General features: G+C 42.2%; 1 protein-coding gene across 1 annotated transcript; it reads right to left on the bottom strand.

Moving 5' to 3' along the window:
- Window positions 1-2,136: 2,136 nt before the first annotated feature.
- LOC149472056 (uncharacterized) lies at window positions 2,137-13,584 on the bottom strand. Its single transcript, XM_089693347.1, has 7 exons — window positions 13,539-13,584; window positions 12,920-13,246; window positions 9,803-10,102; window positions 9,603-9,704; window positions 7,659-8,009; window positions 5,638-5,949; window positions 2,137-2,681 (listed from the first exon to the last, which is right to left on the bottom strand). The coding sequence occupies exons 1-7, from the start codon at window positions 13,582-13,584 to the stop codon at window positions 2,338-2,340; spliced, it is 1,782 nt and encodes a 593-aa protein (XP_089549473.1). The 3' UTR covers window positions 2,137-2,337.
- Window positions 13,585-14,168: the final 584 nt, after the last annotated feature.

The raw sequence follows: 14,168 nt of genomic DNA, 5'->3' as shown, positions 1-14,168 counted from the left end.
TATATATACACACAACAGATGCACTCACTACTTTTCTAGCAAATAAGCATGAACAATAGTCTGTGTACACTAGAAAATGTTTTAGCTTGTAGCTCAAAAACGCTCAACAAGCAAAAACATATTGTTTTCAATAGCCCTTGTTCACATCTGAGCGTCTTGTCGCTTGTAGCAAAATATCTGGCACTCAAAGTACATGAGCTACTTTTCAGGCAGAATTGAAATTTTTGTCTCTATAGACTTCAATGTAAACATCTGAAAAGTGCAAAATGAGCTTTTATTGAGCTTTTAACAGCAGCTCTAAGCACCTTCTTCAGCAGCACTATACAACTTTTAGTTGAAAAATTCCTGACAAAAGCTGCAAAAACATGCAATTCTGCTCCAAAAAATGCTCAAAAACGCTTGAAAATGTGACCCTTAGGTGTGAATGTAAAAATACCTAGCTTGGTGGTCTGTGGCAGTGAATTTACCCCGCATTGCTGGTCAGTGGCAATGAGTTAACCCTACATTGGTCATCGGTGGCAGTGAGTTAACCCCACATTGGTGGTCAGTGGCAGTGAACTAACCACCACACATTGGTGTTTACTGGCCGAGAGTTAATTCCCCCACCCCTCCTGCATTTGTGGTCAATGGCAGTGAGTTAAATCCCCATTGGTGGTCATTACCTTATCACACATTCAAGCATCTCTCTCTCTCTCTCTTCCCTCTCCCTCTCTCTCTCCCTTCCTTCTCGCTCTTTTTCACTCTCTCTCTCTACCTCTCGCGCTCTCTCTACCTCTCGCGCTCTCTCTATCTCGCTCCTCTCTTGCGCTCTCTCTTTTGCTCTCTCTCACACTCTCTATCACTCTCTCGCGCTCCCACTCTCTCTTACTCTCTTGCGCTCTCACTCTATCACTCTCTTTCTTGCGCTCTCCCTCTCTTACTCTCTCGCGCTCTCACTCTCTATCACTCTCTCTCACACACGTTCTCTCCTTCGGGGCCAGGACTTTGCTTGTAATTTGACAGCGATAACTCCACCACACAGTACAGGATTTCTTACACTGCCGGGTACTAGAATGCGGACAGCTTTTCAGAGCTTGGTATGCAGCTGCCACTCTGCTGTCTAACTGGTGCCCAGTAGCTCAAGGGCCGCATGCAGAAGGCTGGCAAGCTGCATGTTGGGCACCAGTGGATTAGATCATTATGTCACTACATATAAGTGGATGTTGATCCCTTAATTTTTTGATTTCCAATGTTCATGTTTTTATAGTTTTACATCTTTATATTTGTGTTTGTCTTGGAGCCCTGATGAAGGGGGAGCGTGTTTTGCCCCCGACATGCATTGGTCATCTTGTGAATCAAAAAGCTGTTTTGGACTCTTTACGAAAATTGTTCTGGCATTCATTTTGGTGGTCATATTATCAAGCCACAGACTGGCCCATAAGAGAAGGTCTAGGTGTAATGCCTTCTTGACTAGTTACAACTGGCAGAGGTGGGGATGTTTCTGTTGAGGAAGTCTAGGAAAATATCATGAATCGAGCAATAGTTTTACAATCTATATTCAGCTATGGGCTCTCGATTTACCAGTAAAGTGAATGTTTGGGTAAAGTCATAAAAAAAAAAAAAAAAAATCAATACATCTCTGCTATACGTATGCATTTAGACCTCATGCACACTGGGCGGATTTTGGCTTCTGGCCTTTTTTTCTACAGCCAGTAAACTCCCCAGGATGTTATCCTATGTGTCTGTGCACACACAGGCTTTCATCAGCGTTTCTTGGCAGAGGCATTTTCTGGCTGGAAAGAAATCCCAGAACTAGCAGGTTTCAAGAGGAGATTTTTTTAGCTGTAAAAACGCTCTAACGCTGGTAAACGTGGTAAAACATGGTAAACCAACGTGTTTTTTTTTTTTTCTTTTTTTAGCCAAAATTTTTTTTGTGTATATAGAAACGCTAAAAATGCTAATGCAGCTAAACTCTTATGCAGAAAAACTCACATTTTTTTACGCAACTTTATACAGCAAATGCTACCGGCGTTTTTAAAATGCCCAGTGTGCATGGAGCCTTATTGCTTCACAAATGCTGCAAGTACAATAAAAACACAATGGCTTAGGGGTTAGCACTTCTGTCCTGCAGCACTGGGATCATTGGTTTGAATCGCAACCATAACACTATGTGCATGGAGTTTGCATCTTCTCCAAGTGCTTTCTTGGGTTTCCTCTGGGCACTCCAAAGACATGCTGGTAGGTCATTTAGCTCCTGTATAAATTGGCCCTAGCATGTGGGATAGGGGCCCTAGACTGTAAGCTCCTTGAGGGCCTGCAATGACCGAGAAGCGTTATTTGTGCACATAATATAAACACTTACTTTACAAAAAGTTTTCCAGTTTTTTTCTCAATGGGTCTCTCCAGAGAGGGGTGTCCCACCCTACAGATGTATTGTGCCCCCTGGTGGACGCTCAGTGTGGGGGTGATGGTCAGGCTGGCTGTACAGCTGTATGTGTTATCATCTCCTCTTCTGGGGGTCATTGTACTGCTATCCATATTATCAGTCTCCTCACATAACTCCTCATCCCGGCTTCTTCTCAGCCAGGTCACAGTGATGGTGTCAGGGAAATACTGGGAAATATGACACTGCAAGGTGACCGGGGTGTCATGGAATACATTGGGTGTCTGGATCTCTTCCACCACTGGGCTCCATGGGTAATCTGCAAAACAAAAAGAAAGGAAGCTTTTACTGTATCTCCCAAATCTCCACACAGCGGTATATTGAGGTTGTACAGTCTATATAGCATGAAAATGTGCCTGAATTAAAGCGGAGTTCTGGCCCCTGCCACCGCCCCCCTACAAAAACTGTAACTGCTGACTTTTAATATTAGGGCACTTACCTGTCCAAGGATCCAGCAGTGTCCTCACCCAAAGCTGGTTCTTCAATTGGCTGTCAGGTGCTGGTGCCACCATCTTGAGGAAGGGAAACTGGCAGTGAAGCCTTGCGGCATCACCGCCCGTCTGCTACTGTGCATGTGTGAAGTGCGCTGTGCTTTGTGAAATGACATTGGAAGTGTCCCAGAGGGCTGCGGGGAAGGGGGAACCAAACTTCCAGCTCACTTTGGTGAACTGAACCGGAAGTGGGAGCAGGTACCTGTCAAAACCAGGTACCCGTCCCCCTTCCCCCCCAAAAGGTGCAAAATGTGGCAGTTGAGGGGTGGAGGAGGCAGAAAAGCAGAGCTTCCACTTTTGGGTGGAACTCCACTTTATTGAAAATCTACTGTTTCTTCCATGTTATTTTGCATTTATGTGGAAAAGCGATGAGGTTATTGCAATTCCCAGGCATTTACCACATGGATCTATCTTGTAACGTTTAACCGGTTCCCAACCGCCCTGTAGCAAAACTACTGCTAGAGGTCAGCAGGGCTGCGCAAAATCACATATATATTCAGGATTTTGCATTTCTGGGTAGGGGGTATGCATGCCGCCCTACCCATGTCACTATTGGCAGCTACAGCTGTCGATCACCGGGTCCTGCTGAAGATTCTCCACCGGCACCCAGCGATTGCCGAGGAACACTGACAGGGAGAGGTCTATATGGAAACAACACAGATTTCGCTCCTGCCAGCACCAACATGCTGCTGTGTATTGCTCTGCATAGCAGAGCAATACACAGCAGCATGTCTCCCTAGTAAAACACACACAGCAAATAGGTAACCCTTTGATCACTCCAGATGTTAACCCCTTCATGCCCTTCCTGCCCTTCCTGCCCAGTGTCATTAGAACATACAGTCATTAGTGTCAGTGCTTTTTATCAGTCAGTGACATCAAGTTAGTTCCCCCCAGTGTCAGAATGCCCACCACAGTTCTGCAGTCCTGCTAAAAGTTGCTGATCGCCACCATTACTAGTGTGTGTGTGTGTGTGTGTGTGTGTGTGTATATATGTATATATAAATAAAAGCCCAGTATCTATACCGCCATTTGTAAATACTATAACTTTCACGTAAACCAATTAATTTATAAGTATTGGGATTTTTTTAGCAAAGACATGTCGCAGAATACATGTTGGCCTAAATTTATGACGAAATTTGATTGTTAACATTTTTGTACCAGACGTGTAATAGCAAAAAGTAAAAAATATTGTCCTTGTTCTTCAAAATTGTCGGTCTTCTTTTGGTTATAGCACAAAAAATAAAAAATGCACAGACGAGCAAATACCACCAAAAGCAAGCTCCATTAGTAGGAAAAAAAGCTACAAATTTAATTTGGGTGCAGCATTGCATGACCGCGCAATTGTCAGTTAAAATAATGCAGCGCTGTATCGTAAAAATGGCCTGGTTAGGAAGGGGGGTAAATCCTTTGGAGGGCAAGGGGTTAAAAAGGGGTAAAGACAGACTACAATATAATCATTTTGTGTCATTTTTAGATTTTTTTTTTTTTGTTTTGTGTGTTTAAATTTTTGTTTTTTACTGTTATCTTTGCTGTAAACATAGTAAACACTTAATATATGACAAAGGTTTCTCAGAGTGCTATGGGATATCCAAACAGAAAGCGTGAAAGAAACTGCCTGCATTTAAGCTGACTTCTAATAGAAATTTCACTGTGGCTAAGGGGGGGGGGGGGGAGAACAGTGTTCTTACTTATCTAAGTACTGTGTGTAAATGGTGGTGGTTGTAAACCTCAGACATGAAAACTGAACAAAGCGCGTATGTCCATATGTGTTTTGTTGCCTCTCTCCAAAGCACTAAGGGGTTGATTTACTAAAGGCAAATAGACAGAGCACTTTTGCAAGTGAAGTTACTCCAGAGCTTAGTAAATGAAGGAGAGCTCTGCTGGCTTCCAGCACCCAATCATGGGCAAGCAAAAATGCAGTTTTTTTATTTTCCTTGCATGCAATTGGGTGTTCTTTGTAAAGTGAAGCTTTACTTCATTTACTAAGCTCTGGAGCAACTGCATTTACAAAAGTGCACAGTCTATTTGCCATTAGTAAATCAACCCCTAAGTGTCGTTTCTCACTGCTGTCTGAAAGACCCCGCATTATGCCCCAACTTGGGGCTCTCATTGATTTGAAACAGGGAGCACAATACACAGAGGGGCCTAATCAGACCTGTTATGACAGAGTTGTTCATAAGTCTCTGATAAATGTGAACCGTTCAGGGAGCTCCACCCACTGAGCCAAAAGCACAAAAATACAAAATGTCCTTACAATGTTATAATCGTCCTTTGTGTTTATCAGAGGTTTATGGAGTTTGGTGGGGACACCAAGAACTTCCAGGTGGTCAGGAATAGAGTCGGGAATTAGGGCAGGGAGGTCTCACTGTTAGGAGTTCCACCTGCTGTCCCAAAAGGAGAATACAAAATGTCCTTAGAATGTTATCGTCCTTTGTGTTCATCAGAGGTTTATGGAGTTGGGTGGGGAAACCAAGAACTTCCAGTTGGTCAGGAATAGAGTCGGGAATTAGGGCAGGGAGATCTCACTGTTGGGAGTATCCAAGATATAAAAAAGACTAGGGGCTGATTTATCCCACCAGGCTCCATTTATAACTAATAATCACTTTTGGGTGGACTGACCCTTTTAGCTGCTGGTAGTGTTTTTTAGGGGCTTTTTTTATTAATTGCGTATAGCTGTATACTGTATATTTGTTGCTATTTTCCTAAGAACCTCATGTAACTAACCTGAGTCTCGGATAGATAGATCTTTATATCCCGGTGTTTCCAGAGATTCATGTTCCCAGTTCACTCGTACTCTGAATTCTGGATCCTTCAGGAGCTCCTCAGGAATTCTCACCTCACTGCGGACATTAAATGTCCCATCAGGTATGTCTGCGAATGTCTCTGTGGATGGGAAGGCTTGCTGCGGCTCCCCCACTCCATGTGTCCATCTAAGTGTAATGTCTCTGGGGTAAAAATTGTCCAGAGTGAGTGAATACTTCAATTCCCCCGAGACAGTTAGACTTTTTGATACCGGCTGTAACATCTGAAGCTTTGCTGAAAAATGATATGTAATAAAGTAAATTATTGTGAAGATCAATGTTGTAGGATACCTTATTTTCATGGAATAAATCCAATAAAAGTTTCAAAGTTCTCTTGCTAAATCAGTTTCATTGAAGGTTTACAGCGCTGGTCTTTTTGCCAAGGTTTACTCAGTAGCTGGCTAAGGTTCAGAGACATTAAAAAACTTTGCCTTGCATCAGAGCTCCTGTTTCCCCAATCACTTAAGCCCCATTCACACCTGAGCGTTTTGTAGCTCAAAGCCCAAAGCTTCAAAACACTTGAGGAGAAAAAAATCAATTATTCTCAGTGAAGATGGTGCATATCTCCACTCCAGGTCACTTGAAGCCAAATGCTTTTTTTTGTAGTTCAAATTGGGAAGATTTGCATGTTTTTGGTGCATTTTTATTCCAATAGAAATGAACAGAAACACACATTTTGACGTGTGTTTTGCGCGATTTCCTGCTCAAAAAATAAAAAAGTAGTATTGTATGAAAAAGTAAATGTAAAATATATAACAAAATACACAAATAAAAAATCATGATAAATAAACTAATTAATAAGTAACCCTTAACCCCCTAACCCTAAAAAAAATCCCCCATATTAAATAAAATAATAAACACCCAACCAATTAAATGAACAAATAAATAAACAGTAGTAATAATAATAAAGTATTTGATTCAATTTTTTAAGGGTTATGGGGTTTTTTGCCTTCCTCTGAATGGGTGTAGGGTTCTGTACATGGGGGAATTCTGTTTTCTAATATATTGATTGCTTTAACTAAATGAACTTGTGTCTTCGACCTGACTAACCATATAACCTTAAAGTGGTTGTAAACCCTTCCATATACCCAGTGAAGTGACTGGCCTCAGGTGATACACAGAGATGAAACAAATCCTCATACATAAGATGTAACTGTTTATCTACAGTTTTCTCTTCTCTACAGTTTCTCTTCTCTACATCTGTTCAAAGTACAGACTTTATAAAGCTTGTCTGAGAGCTCAGAAAAAAGGGGGCGGAGAGCTGAAGTTACACTCTGCAGAGCTCAGTGAGGAGTGCTCTGAATGCTGATTGGAGGAAAAGGACACACATCCCTCCACACAGAAGCAGAGCTGAGGCTGTCAATCTGCTGGAGGTCCTCTCCCTGTCACCATTTTTCTCTTGGTGTCAGAAAAAATTGGCAGAAGTGATTCATGCTGATAGCAGAGGAAGAAAGCAGAAGACAGAAATGACACTTAGTGCTCTGGATTGAGACAAGTACACACTATAGAGGGATAGGCTTTGTTAATATTTCATGTCTGAGGTTTACAACTACTTTAAGTCTGTTAGACCCAGGCCGAAAATCGGTGGGTTCAGCAGGAACTGATTGACTTTCGTTCCATGTGTACAGCTTTTTTGTTCTACAGATGTCGGTTTAATGACTGCTTCTGTAAAACAGGAATGCTGGAAAACCAGCAGTTGATTAGCCAATGGATATGAGTTCTGATCAGTGTATTGTGGTGGTGGGGGGGTCCCTTCTGTCTCGGGGGGATCGCTGCATCAACATCACACGTGTTGATGCAGCCATCTATCAGTTTTTTAAATGTTTTTCATTCAACCTGCTGTTAAACGAAAAAAGAAAAAAATCTGAAAGTTTGTACCCAGCTTTACTCTATCCAATACTAAAAACATTTTGCCTTGTATGGACCTTCATAGGAACTGCTTACCACAAATAGCTCTGCAGTGAAATGTTTTCTCTTTCTTCTCTTTCCCACAGCTATATCTACAGATGAAGGTCACATCTTTGTGTTTGGCCACACTGGGTCTGAACTTCAGTGAAGATGTGTAGTTTGGTCCTTCTCTGCAGGATATGACCCCATACTGTGTGTCCATCAGTCTCTCCTCTTCCTCTGTATCTCCTCCATGTGACTCTTGGATCTCGTATACTTGTCCTCCTCTCTTCTCCAGCCAAGTCACACTCGTGTTCTCTGGGCAGTTGGCGGCTCTACAGTATAGAGATGTTTCTTCTCCGGCAATCAGTTTGGCAGGTCCATCGATCCCCATTAAGGTAAAAGTATCTGTAGCATAGAATTCATATGAACATATTCCATCATTGGTACATTATACGGAAATTTACCAACTAGATACACAGATGACATACATATGTACTGCCTAGAAGTTCAGCATGCATCACTATTCACTCAAGGCGAAGGGCAAACTTTACCACAAGACATGGTAAAAAAAGAGAGCTGCAGGATCGCCTCCATGCAGTGGTGTATGTAGCTCCTGTGCTGCCCTAGGCAACACTAAAGTTTGACACCCCTCACCACTACCACCAGCACCCCCCCCCGGCCCCCACCACCACTAAAACTGGGCACACCACCACCACCAGCCATTCGGACATTCGGTGGTTGTACCGATGTGATGCCTGCAGCTATAGGCATCACTCTAGTATCTTTTTTTTAAAGCCAGCAGTCAGCTCTCTTGTACAAGCAATTGGATCTAGTTGCTGAGTTGCAACTAGATCTAATTGCTTGTACAAGAGAGCGCCCCCCCCCCCCCGCCTCCCTCTGCTGCTCTCTTGGGATCTTCCATCCCACCGGGAGTCCCGAGCGACCAGTCGGCGCATCTGCCAACTGGCCGAAACAGCCAAACAAAGCCAAAATCAGCTTTAATCGGTTCTCCTTTATTGTAAACTGGAAGCGATGACCTGAAATCACTTCTGGGTTTCTCAGAAACTTTCAGGGCCATTTTTAAAAATTCAAATTCAAAAGCGGTCCATGCTTTCAAGTGCAGAGGAGGGATTTGGGGTCTCATAGAACCCCAGATCCCTCTATAAAAATACCTGCCATGTTACGTGTCTATTGCTGTCACAGGGGATGTTTACATTCTTTGTGAAAGAAAAAAAAAGTGGTTTAAAAAAAAAAAACTGTGAGGTATCGCTGCAATCATCAGATAATGGCCAGTAATTCTAGCACCAGACCCCCTCTGTAAATCTAAAGTGGTAACCTGTAAAGGCTTTTAAGGCGTTGCCTAGGAATAGAAAAATTTGTCACAGTTGCACGGGCGTGCACAGTTCTAAAGTGTGACATGTTTGGTATCTATTTACTCGGAGTAGCATCATATTTTACAAAAAAAAATTATATTATATATTGTGGGGTTTTTTGCAAAAAAATTAAAGTATATTTTTCCCAAAAATTGCATTTGAAAAATCGCTGCGCAAATACCGTGTGACAAAAAATAAAATTCAAAAAGCACCAATTTAGACCACTTGGGTCTATACTTTAAAAAATATATACTGTTTGAGGATTCTAAGACATTTTCTAGGAAAAAATACTGATTTTAAAATGTAAACTAAGTCCCAGAAATGACCTGGAGCAGAAGTAGATAGCACTTTCTTTGCTTGCACGCTATGTTACCATTTATAGGGAAAGTCGATCCAGAGAATAGCTGATTGTCTCTCAGGGGGATCAGGAAGGAATTTTTCCCCTACAGGAGCAAATTGGATCGTGCTTTGCTGGGTTTCTTTGTCTTCCTCTGTCTGGATCAACTGTGGGTGTAGGATTATAACTTTTATTTTTTTTTAATGGTTGAATTGGATGGACTTTTGTCTTTTTTCAGCCATACTAACTATGTAACTGTTTTTACTGCGCGGCACTGTGTGAGATTACCTGCTCTCCTGTGACTTTGTTTCCAGCAAAATATACCAATCACGGTTGCTATCAAAACGACAAGGATGGCACCAACAATTATGGGCTCAGTAGATGATGGTTCTATGAAAGTTAAATGAGAAGTGAATAAAGTGAAAAGTCAAGTACCCTCCATGTTTACATTGTTACAACAATATATGAAATAATCTGACAATGTATACCTTCATAGACAAGCTGGAAGTCCTCCTGTATTGCTTCTGGTAGTGAAACATGTTGAATTTTGCATGTAAAGGTTTTATTCTGATTATCGTCGCTTGGTGTGATTGTCGTAGAGCTCTTCACTTGGTAGGTTCTATCTTTGTATCTGCTTAGTTTTCCCATGAACTGATTCTTCAAGACCTCTCCATCCCTGTACCATGTTATCCGAATATCCGGAGGGAAGAATCCAATGGCCGTACAGGTCAGGGCGTTCTCTTTATTTCTCCGGATGCTCTTGCTGAGGATGGAGAGTAGAGGTCTGGCTGTAGGTAATACAGAAATGGTTATCACTGTCGAGTTGGTTATGGAGGAACTCTTATGCTGAGATGAATTTAGAAAGTATCGTGAATCCTGATCTCTGGGTAGAAACCACAAAACACGCAACACCTGTTAGACAGAGAAGCCCATTTACCTAGAGACCCATGTTCAGTTTGTATCATGTTGAAAGATTTGTGGTAAGCAAAAATGTGTAGCCTTGTACTGGATTCAGGTGCTAGAGCAGTGGAGAAGATTTTGGCTCTCTAAAGTGGGCTTTATAAATATGCATTGCACTCTGCTGGCTTTGGGAGCCAGCAGAAAATCGACAAAAATTGTCAGAAGATAAGTCTACTCATGTGACCTGTCAAAGTCAGATGGCTATCTATCAAACATGGAGCTTTCTATACTCAATGATGCAAAGGGAGCTCCATGGGGCACTGCAGGCAAGACACTATGGTCTGCATCCTTTGAGTGAGCCATAATATGTGGGCTCCTGTTTGTGTGAGGTTGTTAGGCCTGTTTCTGTTAACCTTCACTTCTTGCCACCATCAATAAAACTCCTTGACTGCAAGTACAGATTGCATTCCTCACGACTGCACAACCTCTCAATGGCCAAAGAAGTATAATCATTTACAGAGGAATTCCATATATGGATATTTTGTACATAGTTACAATCAGTCTTGGACCAATTCAACGATACATATACAGCTGTGTTCAAAAGTTTGCCTCCCCTGGCAGAAATAGTCACATTTTGGCATTTATATTGAAAATATGACTGATCATGCCAAGAAACTATCTTTTATTTAAGGTAGTAATCATATGAAGCCATTTATTATCACATAGTTGTTTGGCTCCTTTTTAAATCATAATGATAACAGAAAACTCCCAAAAGGTCCTGATCAGAAGTCTCCGCCCCCTGGAATGTTTGGCCTTGGTACAGACACAAAAGGTGACACGGATGGATTAAAATGACAATTAAAGGTTAATTTCCCACATCTGTGGCTTTTTAAATTTCTATGTCAGTGTATAAAGAGTCAATGAGTTTGTTAGCTCGCACGTGGATGCAACGAGCAGGCCAGATACTGAGCCATGGGGATCAGAAAAGACCTGTCAAAAGACCTGCATAACAAGGTAATGGAACTTTATAAAGATGGAAAAGGATATACAACATCCAATGCCTTAAATATGCCAGTCATTACTGTCCAATCACTTATTAAGAAGTGGAAAGTTCAGGAATTTCTTGATACCAAGCCAAGGTCAGGTAGACCAAGAAAGATTGTTCGAGATACAAAGAACAACCCCATAGGTATCCTCAGGAGACATGCAAGCTGCTCTAGAAAAAGACCATTCATTTTTTTTAAGGAGCACAATACACCAATACTTGAACAAAAATGAACTGCATGGTCGAGGTGCCAGAAAAAAGCCTTTACTGTGCCAATGCCACAAAAAAGCTCAGTTACGGTATGACCGTCAACACCTTGACATGCCTCACCAGGCGGTGTGTATCATGCCTGGCCAATGCCCCTGGAAGCTGGAAATCACTGAGGTAGCCACCACTATTCCACTGGTCTACACTTGCATCCAGGTCCCATGCTGAGTGGCCAGCCTGATGCATTGTGAACACGGAGAAGGAACTCGGCATAGGTGCCATTCAGAGATTACTTTGCTTTTTATGAATGAATGCAAATTGTTTTTTGATTGGGCGAAATGGAGAGGCAGAGTGGTAGCTCGAAAGAGTAGGGCCCTCGAACCCCTCGTGTATCACATTGTATTGTTATTGTACTGTCGCATGTTCTGTCTCCCTTTACAATGTACAGCGCTGAGCGAACTATTGGCGCTTTATAAATACTGTATAATAATATCACACTTTTCACCAGCAATTAGAGATCACCAGTTAATGTGTTTTCTATTTAATTGATTTCCAGCTTCCAGGGGCATCAGCCAAGTATGGTATATACAGGATCCCAGTTTTGTTTGCTTTTCATTGTCTCTGGAAGAAGCTTCCAGAGTTTAGGGGGGAGATTCAGATAACCAGCCTGAACATTTATCACGCTTCAGCCAATATCTGGAGAAAGTAGGGGGCTGGAGAGATGATAATCAGTCTGGCGCACTGGAGAGCTTTGTTCCTTCTCCCCAGGATGGTTCCAGAGCCTGTGGGGCTGCTGCTATATTGAAGCCCATGGACTTCACAATTGTGCTGGAGGCATCAGAGGTATCAGGGCTGAGGGAAAATAATCACAGAAAAATTACCACAGGGCTTCACCATAAGGGACCTGATCTGGAGAAAAACTATCTCCTCACTGAGCTGGAAGGTGGCTGCTGTTCTGGGGACATGTGAGTACAGACCCTATACTGATTCCTGTGATTATATAGTACCCTGATGACTGCACTTGCTACCAGCAGTTTTGCATAGGTGCAAGGTAACCAGATGTGAAAGACTTGTCTCATGGCCCTCAGCTGTGAACCCTAGACTGTCTATCACTCACATTTATTCAGGAAGAGAATTGTCCTCCCATGGATGAACACTAAACATTTTGGAGTATCCCTTGCGCTAACCTTCTCCTGTTACTAGTTCTACAAACAATAGAATAAAAAAAAAGACAACCCGTAGACTGTTTTTGGAGCCGGAGTGCAAGGACTACTGCTTTGGTGGACAGACCGCCTCTGCACTTTTGGGGAAGAACCAGTTGATACCAGTGGTCCATACAGGGGTAGCGCTGCATATGATGACTCAAGGAGCTGAGGGGAATATCTGCGTAAACTGACAGCACTATATAAGTACCCATAATAAATAAATAACTAAAAATCTTGTATATTCTTACCATAAACAGTCAGCTGGATCTCCCTGTACTGCTGGTATGGACTGTGGATGACTAAACATTTGTAGGTCCCGTGGTTGGCAATGGTCACATTGTGAATGGTCAGCGATGCGTTACCCTTTCTGGCCGCCTGCTCATCAAAAGACAGCCCCGTTTTGTCCACTTTCTCCTTGTTGTCCATTTTCAGCAGCTGTCTTCCTCCAAAGTGCCAGATTATTGATAGGTATTGCTGGTTCACAGGAGTATCCATATGGAAGGTACATGGCAAAATAAAAGACTGGAATAATACAGCTGTTTGCGAAGCAGGGGCTGTCACCACCAGTTCAGAAACTGTAAAACAAAAACCACAGTTTTCCTAACTATATTCGGAGCTGCTCCGGGAGTTGTGAAGACACCCAGGATAAAATTGGGTAAAGCCCGCCATACCTTCTGTATTAACCTTGGGAGTTAAGTGATTTGGGACTCCCTTGCCCCCTCTTGCTCCTTCCCCATGGGACATATTGATTAGGATGCATTAGGCAGAAGACTAAGCTCACCTTCGTGTAATTCTAAGATATCAGCCCAACAATTTAATGAAGGTGCCTCTCCCCTCCCAGGAGCCAGTTAATGGACAACCACTTACAAGTCTGGTGTAGAGCGAGAAGAAAAATTATTCCCAAAACAGTCATGTCTGCCGAGCCGAAGCTTTGTGCCATGAAGTGTACTTTACCCCGATGTCCCAAGACTCAGAATAAACAGTCACAAGGCAGTTTCAGTTTCAAATTTTTACTGCAATTATATCAGTCCCAAGTGATACCATGAAATAAATCTTTAAGCCATATTATTTCTACTGAAGGCCACACCTTGTTCATATCAGAAAACAATGTTATACAACTTTGGAAATTAAAGTGGAACACTGGGTAAAATAAAAAATGACATATATGATGCCATCCGTCACTAACACATTAACACAGCAGTTTTTATTTTTCCCAGTCCCCTTGTAACGGAGTTTTATTATTTGTTGATTCCTCCAGTAGATCCATGATTTTTCTTCTTCCTGTACCGGGGTGACAACGCTGTTTGTTCTGCAGTGAAATCGCAAAGTAGCGTTGTCACCTGTGGACAAGAGAGCCTTAGATGGAGATGTAGTTTTGAATGAACTTTACGTAAGACAAATTAAAGCCCAACTCCAGCTAACACTTTTTTAGACAGTTACAACAACAGGTTTTTGCATCTTTTGGAAATACTTTTTAAACCCTATGAGCGAATTTTG

The sequence above is a fragment of the Staurois parvus genome, unplaced genomic scaffold, assembly GCF_062004578.1.
Source record: "Staurois parvus isolate SC_StPar_1 unplaced genomic scaffold, SC_StPar_1.0 ptg000024l, whole genome shotgun sequence".
Classification (NCBI taxonomy): Eukaryota; Metazoa; Chordata; class Amphibia; order Anura; family Ranidae; genus Staurois; species Staurois parvus.
This window is presented reverse-complemented; position numbering and strand designations above follow the sequence as displayed.